General features: G+C 32.4%; 1 protein-coding gene and 1 long non-coding RNA gene across 3 annotated transcripts in view; one reads left to right on the top strand and one right to left on the bottom strand.

Annotated features, from left to right (window-relative positions):
• Nucleotides 1-4,885: 4,885 nt before the first annotated feature.
• On the bottom strand, nucleotides 4,886-12,357 carry LOC143081061 (uncharacterized). The gene is made up of 3 exons (XR_012979839.1): nucleotides 11,755-12,357; nucleotides 10,230-10,318; nucleotides 4,886-5,021 (listed from the first exon to the last, which is right to left on the bottom strand). It is a non-coding gene; the product is annotated as an uncharacterized LOC143081061 (long non-coding RNA).
• Nucleotides 4,985-12,934, top strand: part of LOC143081044 (potassium voltage-gated channel protein Shaw-like) — a 55,826-nt gene continuing 47,876 nt past the window's right edge. For both annotated transcript variants that reach the window (XM_076257291.1, XM_076257283.1), the window contains exon 1: nucleotides 4,985-5,537. In XM_076257291.1, coding sequence (XP_076113406.1) covers nucleotides 5,261-5,537 — 277 coding nt within the window. In that variant the 5' untranslated portion in view covers nucleotides 4,985-5,260. The remainder of the gene's footprint in view (nucleotides 5,538-12,934) is intronic.

The raw sequence follows: 12,934 nt of genomic DNA, 5'->3' as shown, positions 1-12,934 counted from the left end.
AAAGAGGAAACACAACAAATAAATTTATTTCTCAAATATATTACAAGGAATAAGAGTGGTATAATGAAGATTTGTACACAATGTTTCAAATATCTTCTACTTTTCCAATCTCAAATAGATCTTAATGAAAGACTGGATAGTTTAAAAAACTTAAGACACGCTTTCAACGAAAAGTTTGCTAGTTGTTGTTTTCACTTTTCTAGACTGAATTTTGTATTTCTTTTCAACAACAATCGAAAACAGGGTTGAAAATGACTATAAAGATAATTTTCTTAAGATTTTGTTTTCAATTTTTAACCTATTTCCCCCAAAAATATCTTTATCGACAACTTGAAGCAGAAAGAAAAACGCTCTGACAAGAGTTGGTGTGTGTCTTAGGTTGATGAGGATATCATAAGATGAAGATATCTTGCTGTGTTTGAAGGCTACAAAGAATCCAGCATCAGCTTCTGTGAAAGTAATATTGATGTTGTTTAATAACATTTTGACTAATGATGTTTTCATACAAAATTTTTCGATTACAAACAAAAATATATAACCTTCAATCAAAATCATTTTTTTATTTTGACCATCGAATTAATAAATCAATTCATCGTTTTTAGGGAATGGCGATAAATTATCTGATGAAATGATAATCGACGAAACGTTAATTTTCGATTACAGTAATTTGTCATCGATTCATATAACTGTTAATGATGTAAATATCGGATTGCTCAGTTTTTTAAATTGAGAATATTTTCAAAATTAACTCGATGCACTTACCAGAATCAATGTATAACTCGCATATAATAGTCTTAATTTATACATTAATACTGAATCGCTGAAAACACGAAAATAAAAAGAGACATCACCCGTATAATTCGCAGATTCAGAAGCTAATGCGATATGGGTAATATTTTCAAAGGCGTACACCAAAACGTTGTAATTGGTTTAAAACGTTCTTAACAATGGAAATTGAACCAATGACGCAACGTTATTTTTATCTTGGTGTACGAACAATGCGATTGCCCATAGTCCTCTAGATTCTGCAAAAGGCAGAAAAGGCATGATATTACTGGCCATGCAGGGGAAACCCCAACCAATATCAAGGAAATTCTAAACAGATATATCATGTTAAGGAGGGGTATTTGCGAAAAATACCAGTCGAGAGAATGTTAAATTTCGCGAGACGTAAGGCGAGGGAAATTCATTCTCAAGACTGGTATTTTTCGCAAATACCCCTCAAGAACATGCTATATCTGTTTAATTACACCGAATGTTAATGTTCAAAAACGCATTGGTGATCGTGACGTTAGTCGGATAGAGTATTTTTTGGCAAATATCACGACAGAGAGGGTAAAAAAAGTCTTTCCTTTTGGCAAATATTCCGGTGGCGTTAACAAATGAACGATATTCATTTGATAACAGTAAATTGGTGAAAAATACACTGGCTATCAACCAATCAAAATCCAGGATTCTTACATAAGGTGTAATTATATTAGAGAATCAACTGTTAGTAGTTTACACTAGTGAAAATAGTATATTATTCCATCTTATATGTTCAACTTTGAAATAAAGGAATGAGAGCTTTGCATCTTGAGACCGTGCAGGGCCTATGCGTTAACTGACTACTGGCATTGTTGTGATGGGTCACAATGTGGTTTTTTATGTATCATGACACAAAAAGAAGGCGTTAAAAACAGTAGAAAAACATGAATATATACTATGATCTGTTTATTAATCATTATGATTAATTTGTAAATTCATTTACAGCTCAAAGATAAGTCATTCTGAAATTGTTGAACCTATTTTATATTAATATAAAAGCTTGTATGACTTTGGTTTCAATTCAATTAATGGTGTATAATGATAAATTATTCATCGAGCATTCGATTTTAATAATACCATTGTATAGTTCTGTCGATAAACATGCAATACGTTACTATCAATTATTAATACACCATATTGAAGAAATAATCCTTTTAACAGAATGAGTTTAACGGGTTTTGTGTCGTCATATACCAAATACATTGCTGCTTTAGTGTGGTAGTATTTCGTTTTAACACAATGGGTACGAAATATATCATTTTGTCACTATTTCACGTTTAATATTTAATTAACGAATTGTTCAACTTGGGGATCATCTTTCAAATTCATCGAAAGTAGGTGATAGGTCATACCGTGGAAGTATTATATTGACACATGGTCACACCAAATTTTTATTACTTGATTGGATTCGCTTGTATAACTGTGTGCAAAGAAACATATAAAATCTCGCGGCAATTCGAAACGTCATACTGGAATATTTTGACACTTTAACTGTTTTAAAATCGCTTGGGACATCGGTGGCTGAGTGGTCTAAGTGGTCAAACTACTGTATCACTAGCCTGCCATCACTGAGGTTGTGATTTCGAAAACCACAAGTGACAGGTACGCTCCGCTCCAATATCAATTGGTTCTCTCCGGGCACAAACATCTTCTCAAAGAAGCGAAGTTTAAAGAAAAACGCATGTGTGAGTCACTGTATGGTAAGAAGGGGTTGAAGAGGTCTACATTAAACACACATTGATAGACCAATTGAATTCAACAAGTCTGATAATTAAGTTGACCGATACGTAATGTCTGTATTTCAACTCGCTAGGTACATCTTTAGATACCAGAATACTTTGTCATGTTCCCGATTGTGTGATATTTTCACTGAATGTTGATTCACATGGCGGGTGATGCGTGCATAGCCGGAGACGATTACGCACTCGGTAACGCTCTTTTAAGGACTAAATGACACGCGACATATCAGAAAACGGGAGCGATGAGAGAACGGCTTTTAATTTTAATTAGGTTGAGATTTATAGAGATGTAGACCATTTCAATTTAATCTTCAATATATATCAATCTCCATTTGAATTAAAAGTGGACACATAATATTGTAACAGTATAAGATGCATACGACTTTATATTTAATGATATATCTGAGAATTGTACTGTATCGGTCCATTAACCTTTGCAGAAGTCTACGCCTTTTTTTCGTTCAGAGAAAAGAGCAAAAAAATGGCGATAAGACTATTCAGGAATATGACAGTTGTTATCCATTCGTTTGATGTGTTTGAACTTTTGATTTTGCCATTTGATTGAGGACTTTCCTTTTTGAATTTTCCTTGGAGTTCAGTACTTTTTGTGATTTAACTTTTTTCCTATATTAAATTTTAAACATTCCAAGATGCCGTGTCAGAACTATCATTAAATAATCTATGGCTTTGTCAATAAAAAACAGAAAAAGTCTGAAGTTATTTGTTCCCATATTATAAGAGAAGAAGGTCATGTTAAAACTTTTAATTATACGATGTGAATGTTTCAACGGTAGATATTTTTATCATTTTGAGCTCTAATTCACTTGCACATGAACGTACAAAACAATTTAAGGATAGTTTTCTAATGAAGATTTTCAGTAACCCAACATGCAATTTAAGCATTAGCTCAGGACTACCGAACATCATTTTGTCACTATAAAGAAATATTAGAATTGTGAATTGGTCGCTTGACTCATCCAACAATATTTGATAACGCATAAAAATATTCAGTAATAAATTTCAATTATTTCTATGAATGTTGGGTTGGGGAAAATTCCAGACAATTATTGTATCAATGAAACAAATATAATTTGTAAACAAAACAAAATTATCAATGTTAATACGGATTCCTAAACAAATCAAATATCAACGCCGTCTGCCAAAAGAACACAATTATTTTGCTTTTTCTTTGATAAGGATGTTTATGAAGAGAAATTATAAATGAAATAACTGACGGTTCGCATAGTCTAATAATATCAAAATATTGATTGTGCTTAAAGATAAGATGTTTCGAAACTAGAATTATATGTTTTGTTAGATTTCTCTACTAATAAATTTCTAACAGACATTTCCTTTGGAAGTCAGCGTAAAGAATTATATTGTATATAAGATTGCATATTTATAGATTTTTCATCGGCATGTGAAATGAATATTTCTTGTAAGGGAAAAAGCTACTTTTGATGTCAATTTTGCAATTGTGAGAATTACACTGATGAAGTCTGCTCTAGACAATCGTATGAATCGATACGGGACAATCAATGATCAAAAACATGATCTAAAAACATTTACATCATTTTGAAAAACGCATGGCATTCTGTTTTATGGAAATACCTAGAGAGAAACGAATTTAATTAGTTTCGGATGACTCCACACGGGAAAATATCATTGCATCAAGTTTACTGTTTATGACGAACTGCAATAAAATTTTACGGATTACAATTCTAGGATCAATATAATTAGTTTGGCATTGTCTGCTTGGTCGCAGTATCCTAATAACTATCATTATATGACAATCATGCATTATATATAGGGTGGATAAGCTAATCGAAAATAAAAGGACAATGGATTACGAAGAAAATAGATTAACAAAAGAGGATACACAAAAACAATGAACCGATACGTCTGACACAAATATCTATATACTTTGCACTCGAACGACACTTCCGATAAATTCCAGGATTATAACCATGTACTATTCTCCTTTTTTACTCTTTAACTAGAGAAAACATGGAATTTCCACAAGAATGAATGCAAGAGTTTGAAATATTTCCGCACTTTAATGAACCAATAATTTTTATCAGTGCTGCTGAATTATACATTATATGACAATAAATAATAAATTGATGTGTTTAAAACAATCCACGAAAGTCCCAATGGTGTCTAGCTTCTACATAGCAATGAACGTTCGATCGACATCATTATTCCATGATTACAAGATAATAATTTAGACAGAGTTCGATAAACAGAGTGCAGGATACTGCACCGGCAAATTACCAGTTATTCCCTGGATGTATTCTTCCGATGTTTTACTATTATAATGTTTCATTAAAGTAAATTCGAAGACGATGACTAGGTTTGATGGCGCTCCGATATTCTGTTCATTCTCTTTAAGATAGGGGGCGGTATATCATTCCATAACATAAGGGAAACAACTTCGGTGTTGAGGAAAACACGTGACTAGAATTATACTATTTTCTGCAAATAAATAAAAGAGTCAAATAATCTAGTGCTGATCTGTGATGAAACTAAATATGGAAACAATTAATTGGATGTTACTTTTCATATATGGATATTTCACCGAGGACTCAAGAGGACTATATAGAATCAAATATGATTTTATATTTCTTAAATAATTTGTTTATTACATTTGTAACACCTAGTAATTGATGTAGAGTTGTTTAACAAGGAATATATATTCAAATGTCTGATCGGATATGCAGGATGAGGAGAAAGCGTCAAATTTTCTGGACGATGTAGGTGCAACTCCTATTAGAAAAAATGGATACCAGAAGCAAACGGGCGACGATGAACGAATTTTGCTCAATGTTGGTGGTGTTAGACACGAGACCCACGTTTCGACACTCCGGACTATACCGAACACAAGACTAGCGCGTCTTGCTGAATACCACGTTCTTTCAGATAAAAAAGATGAATATTTTTTTGACCGTCATCCTGCTGTTTTCAATTCGGTAATTGATTTTTACAGAACGGGTATGTACAATTTATATTTCATTTTTTTAAACATATATCCTGGTCATTATGCGTCCAACTGAACAAATGAAAATTATTTATTAATGAAAAAAGTATATTTTTTATCATTTTTGGAAAGACTTGGGAGTTCAAGTTTTCATTTGTTTTAATCAAACACATTTGCAATCTGTTAATGCCAAAATGGGTTAATGCAAACATTTGTCAATGCAAAAATCTGTTAATGTCAATTTTTTTTAATCATACAACATTAAACCATCTGTATAAACATGTAAATGTGTTGCTTGACCCCTGAGGAATTAATATACAATCGATAGATACATATTTTCAGTGCATATCCGATTGTTCATACATATATATATTGAAAGCTAGGACAATTTTAGCTTCATAAATAATATAGACCCAGAGTCCCTTTATACTTATATTCACCGTTCCCCTCTTTTATATCTCGTATTGCTCAATTTTATTTGAAACTGTATTACATGTATACGATCGGGTTTATTTAATATCATTTGAAGGCTGTGAAAATTTCCTGTAATATGACTGAATAAGTCTCCGATCCTTGTTTGGAACATTATACAGTCATCTTTAATTTTGATATGAAATTTATTGATCGGATCTGTAATACGCAATTTGCTTTCGGCTTAACAGTGACATATTCCATGTTTCACATTCTATAATTAGTAAATGTTAATGCAGATCAGTTAATTAGTGAAAATGTGGTTACATGTAATACCCTAAATGCAGAATAATTGTTCTTCTGTGTGTTAACATAATGAAAATATAGTAGACCTCTGAATGGCAATATTTCTATGTTCACCAAGAGAATAGTATAGCTGCGTCATATATATGTTACAGAAAGGCTTGTTGGTGCCATACTTGGATTTGTTTGAACTATCAATTCACGTGTCATACATGTACCATGGCGCTACGCAATTATAATATCATTTTATTATGTTAGCAATTTTTTAAATCTTAGATTTCTTTATTGACTAGATCTGTTTTGTGACGAAAATTTATAGGTAGTAAAGGATTTGTCTGTACTATTTAAAAATGTGGACTAATTTTTCGAGGATAATTTTTCGCGTTTAGTTCTTTCTCAACTACTATGTGGAGATTTATTTTCACAACTTTCTAAATATTAAGATTTAAGCAGAAGGGAAGATCCTTGTTTCAGATATTCGCCTTAGTTTAACTTTGCGTTCTTTTTTTGGTTTCTTGCAAAAGGCGCGATAATATATTGCTTTCGAAAATTCTTTGATTTAAAGTTTTTGCTTTACCATCTTTTTAACTCAATTCTATTAATCAGTATTCTCAAAACTTTTCTGGGATTGTTATTGATCGATATTCATATCTATATTAAATAGGAAGATGTGTTAAGATTTTAAATGAGAGGAATATTCACCATAGTCAAGATGCATAAACACTTATGGGTCGCCAGAAGGCTTTCGACATAGAGTAAAACCCAAATCGATAGTGTTCGCTATGTAAGGCTCACTTTGATGAAGTTGATCCACATTTCCATACAATTTACTTTGGTAGAATACATTCAAATCATTTTCTTATTTATAGTTTCTTAAAACTTTCACAACTTAATTATTTGTTCAAACCATTCTATTTGTTTTAACAAATAAAAAGTAAAATCACAAAAATACTGAACTCCAAGGAAAATTCAAAAAGGAAAATCCCCAATCAAATGGCAAAATCAAAAGTTCAAACACATCAAACGGATGGATAACAACTGTCATATTCCTGACGTGGTACAGGCATTTTCTTATGTAGAAAATGGTGGATTGAACCTGGTTTTATAGGTAGCTAAACCTCTCACTTGTATGACAGTCGCATCAAATTCCATTATATTGTCATATAATTTATAGTAGCAAATGTAATAAAACTTTTAAATCAAGTTTAGGCAATTTCCCTTGTATTGATTTAACTTTGTAGGATAATTTTTAAAAACACCCTAAAATCTTGACTCAAACTCTTTGAGAATTGAAAACTTTATATATTATTTAACAGTTGATCAAATTGCAAATGCTTAACAGACTTAGGAAAAGTTTTCGTAGTTTATGTGATATTTCCCTTAAAAAAACTAATACTTTATGGAGTTACGCTATGATTTGCTTCTTCTGTTGGATGTTGGTTCTAATCCTTCAATTAACAATTTTATAATTCGAATGCTCTGTGGGCTCTTAACTATCCTTCCACCAGGTTTAATAAGTGTTCCGAAATAGCTTAACGAAAATAATTTGAATTAAGTGACCTTATCTCCTTTTTTATTTGACAGCGATAATATTTGGTGGCCACGTTTCACTTAGCTTATTGTCGCGTGTTATTTTGATACTGTAACGAAGAAATATGAGTACAGTTATCAACATTGATGCATTTCCCTCAAAGGACAACAATATTGACAGGACAAATATTGATTTAGACGTTTGTACTTTGGAATGCGGTACAATTCCTATAAATGACATTAGAATTAGCATTTTTCTTTTCCATTGTTTTATTTACAAACACTACCTGGAAATGGAGAATATATAGTTTCCAGGATAGCGTAAAGTTGTTGTTCATTGATGTTTATGATATAATAGTTTCGAGTCACTTTAAAACATTTTTGTTCAATCTCACGAATAACTAAGATCATATCAAGTTGCATAAATAATCTGACGTTCTTAGTTTAGATTAATTGAATGAACATCCAGAGACAAATATTTCATCCATTTTCCTAAGAACAATTGAACAATGTATTCAGTAGGTAGTATGCGCTAAATGATTTGACCTGGATGAACGCAGAGAAATTAAAATTTCAAATCGATAAAGACTGTACATGTAGGTTAGATAAGGGTAAACAATTTGTCTTGCAGCAGGACAACGTATGTTTCTTGCAAAGTTTTGTTATCATGTTGAGAACCTTGCACTCATCTATACCAGATCAAACTCCCCGGCAGTTCCAGTTCCGATCCGCATACGGGCCCGAATACTACTTGATGGAGTAAGGGAAAACAGTTCCGGAACGGAAACGATCACTGTCCGGAGTTTGATACCAGATGTAAATGTTCCCATATCGAACGGATTTGTCTTTGTGGTTATACATCCCGCACATTCAAAAAGGTTGAAGAATAGGTTTTACTCCTGAATGGGAGTAGTTCAAGAAATTACAAATTCAATAAAGATGCCAGATATAGAATAATAAAAACAAAACAATCATCAAATATACCAGGTTTATAGAACAATGTGTTGTGTGGCCGTTTCATCCACATCTCAGTCCTAGAAGAGGCTCTTAAATTTACTACAGTGACTTTAACTCCAACTATTGGGGATAAAGAGGAATGAATAACTGCCCCCATTGACATCTGTTCCCACGGTGTTTAACAATAGAGTACAAAATGCAACTGATGCAATGTTTTTAGAAACACTGATAAATAACAAAAAACTCTAGTTGAGCATCTCAGTTGGAAAAGAGATTACATTGCCCGTATATCAATAAATGATATACGTTAACATAGCACTTTTACATACATGTGGACAAATCTTTTTTGTACGTTTCAACTAATTGTGTGAAGCGTTTATGTAAATATTCTATCTGACACCTAAATTTCTGCTTTAAACTTTTCCTAACTCAACGTGTCATACATGACATGATTAATATTTCTGCTTTATTGCATATTGATATTGCATTGTAACAAACAAATTGAAATGCAGAATGGTAATTTCAGTGCGTTCTCCATCAAGGCAAAGTGAACTCTCAAAGTGGTTGGTTAATTTGAGAAACTCAATCAGTTTATAATCACCGTGTCCAGCTTAACAAATCGAAATTGCAAGCCTTCAGAACTTAATAAAAGACTTAAGGGTGAACTCGATTTAACAACTATAATACAACTCTCCGTAACTGCTGTATTCAAAACTTAATAAGCCATGAGAGTATCTAAACTGTTCACTGTAGATAGCTATACGTTCTTTTATAAAACAACTAAAGGCGTATATGTTTTCGTCAAATTTTCTTTAGGCCTTGCTTGAAATTGTGATACATAACAAAAAGTAATGTGTATGTACTATTTTGATTAAATGGATTTCGACGCTACTTATGATATGTTTGCTTCAATGTAAATCAAACTTGATTATAAATATTTAATACTTGTATATTACAGAAATGAGTTATTGTGTTTACTTTTAATTGTTTTATGCATTGCAGCGAACCTCATAATTCTCCAAAGCAATGGGAATTATGTCAACTATCACGTTTACTGCAATCGATTTTTATGTGTTTATTTTGATTGATTTAATACCGTTGCTGATAGGTTGAGACAAACTTGACTTGAAATAAGGTTGCATTTTCCTTATGTAACCATTGTTGTCGTTAGAACATTATGGATGTTTTGTTGAAATAAAATAGGGAGATGTGGCATGGTTGTCAATGAGACAACTATCAAACGAAGTCCAAATGAAGACATACAGCAAACAAAAACTACTGAATAAAAGGCTCTTGACTTGGGACAGGTACAAACAGAATGTAGCAGGGTTAAAGATGTGCTTGGTCCTTGTGTCTTCCTTCAACCTCGGACATTGGTATGAAAGCGCAACATAGTAATAACTTTTGTTAGAAATTACTTGATTCGCCAGATAGGCACGAAGCACGAAACAACTAACACAAGGACAAAGACAAGAGACAGAAAGTGTCGAACGTAAAGTACTCACAGTACTGAAAGCTAAGGAACGAAAAATCGTCTCTTTTGTCGTCATATTTTTGTTTTGATTTTCTGGTGTGAAGATGAAATATCTAAAATCTAAAAAAAGACAATTTAGGTGTTAATATTATAATTATATAAAGGAACTTACAATATAACTAAATAAGAAAAGTGTTCTGTAAAGAGTCGAAAGGTCATAATTGACAATCGATTTTAAAGGATCATCAAGAACCCGTAACTCACCATAATTTGTTATGACATGAGCAACACGACGGGTGCCACATGTGGAGCAGGATCTGCTTACCCTTCTGGAGCACCTGAGATCACCTCTAGTTTTTGGTGGGGTTCGTGTTGCTTATTCTTTAGTTTTCTATGTTGTGTCATATGTACTATTATTTGTCTGTTTGTCTTTTTCATTTTTAGCCATGGCGTTGTCAGTTTATTTTCGATTTATGAGCTTGGTATCTTTCGTCCCTCTCTTAAACAACCATAATAGTTTTGTTTTGCACTCCACTGTTTTCATATGCCTTATTGCATAAGTGTTCGTAACCAGTTCTATTATTTCAGCCAGGGAACTAGTGAAAATCACGGAAATATTATTAGTGGACACATACTTGGAGTTGAGATGAAACGATATTTGAAGGTTAGGTAACTAAACATAGTAAGGATATTCAAATGTCCGGAGGAGGCATATATCTGAGATTCTTTTTTTAAAATAATTATTAACTATTTGACTCCCTGTGGGACACACAGCCTTCAATATAGAACAATTTATAACCAGGTTTGAAGAACTTCCATGTTGTATTAACGTATGTTTGGCTTCGAGAATAACTAATGAAGGTCAGTCTAAAACTTGTGCACTCACTGGAGTCGTAATTAAAATAACGCTTTATGAATATGGTGTATCCGAAAGCATATGATTTATAAGTACTTGACCACGCGAGGCTTTATATTTATATTAGTATGAGAAGAGGCGATATATTTATATTAGTATGAGAAGAGGCGCTATATTTATATTAGTATGAGAAGAGGCGCTATATTCATATTTGTATGAGAAGAGGCGATATATTTATATTAGTATGAGAAGAGGCGCTATATTTATATTAGTATGAGAAGAGGCGCTATTTATTCATATTTGTATGAGAAGAGGCGCTATATTTATATTTGTATGAGAAGAGGCGCTATATTTATATTAGTATGAGAAAAAGGATCGGAAAAAAAAGAATAGCTTATAATATCAATTTGGCTTAAGAAGGTTGGAATCTTTAGTTGATTTATGTTATACATCATGTCACCATCCAAGTTCTTACTAAGAATCTGATAATACTGTGACAAATCTGGACTTATTATTGTTATTATTTAACGTATTATTTATTGTATATGACATATATTTATTTGAATATTGCCGGATGGTCAACTTCTCGAGAGTGCACAAACACTGATAAATGCATTGACTTTCATACTCATGATTTAAACTATTTGTACTTTGCAAGCGATAAGGGTCAGTTTTATATGTATATCTTGGTAATGTTTACCTATGAAATACTTTGATTATCCCGTCATATTTTGACAAATATCGTCGTGAGATTCAACATGTTTACATCTGCCATGACACCGTTTTGTACTTTCACTTTACGATCTCATATTATTATTTGTTTAAGTTAACACTTTATCAATGCAGATAAATTGCGTATTTATTATGTTTGTGCCTCCCTTTTCATTAACATTGTCTTTATTTATGATAGAACAGGGTTTTCATTGATCTCATTTAAGCATTATATCTAATGCGTAAGGTTATGTAAATTACACCCAAGTTCATACGCCGTATCGAGAAAGGAATTTACTGTCCGTTTAAAAATAGCATTATGTAGAAATGTCCTTTTAGTTTCATACGCTTTTAAACATAATTCGGACAAGAAGGACAAAGTGAGGACAACTTAATATTGTTTCTTTATTTAAGAATAACGAAATCTGATTGTCTTCTTGAACGTTTCAAGCCAAAAGACGTAAGAAACGTTGCTTTTGATTGGATGATTTGATGTTTACTCTAACGTCATAGTAAGTGCCAAAAGACATAAATAGGAGCCTGTAGACAAACATGTCATTCTGAATCAATCTCTTGAACCGTCAACTACCTTTTATATTGACCACCCGATTTATTGCTTTATCTGTTGACTGATGAATGTGTATTTGATGTTTATTATATTGAAAGAAGAAGTCAAAATACTGTTGAAATAAATATCATTGTTATATTTATTACAAATCTGTTTCTTTACACTGCCGTCAATTCCACTCCTCCTGAATGATGGTTAAACAGTTTATGACAACCCTAGGTTTGTTACAATACCCTCGGTCACAAGCAGTCCACCATCAACGGTATCAACCCGATGTGTTTTCCACGTTTTATTAAATACAAGTCTGTATCAAAAATATAAATAGATTATAAATTACTACAATGAAAATGGACACACGAGCTATTACACTAATACACAAACGCCTTACATTTAAATTGCCCCAAATTGAGTTGCACCTGGGGAATTACACTGCCACTGCTCAACAGGAGTGATTCAAAGCAGATATTTGGTCAAGGTCCAAGATAGACACAGTTAAGACATGATAAACATTAAACAAACCACAAAGACATACCAACATAATAATAACCGAAATTGTCTAATTAGCAAATGAAACATAGGAACAGTGGTAATGCAATACGCA

The sequence above is a fragment of the Mytilus galloprovincialis genome, chromosome 1 (assembly GCF_965363235.1).
Source record: "Mytilus galloprovincialis chromosome 1, xbMytGall1.hap1.1, whole genome shotgun sequence".
NCBI classification, from domain to species: domain Eukaryota; kingdom Metazoa; phylum Mollusca; class Bivalvia; order Mytilida; family Mytilidae; genus Mytilus; species Mytilus galloprovincialis.
Note: the sequence above shows the minus strand (reverse complement) of the source record. Positions and strands in the feature narration are given on the sequence as shown.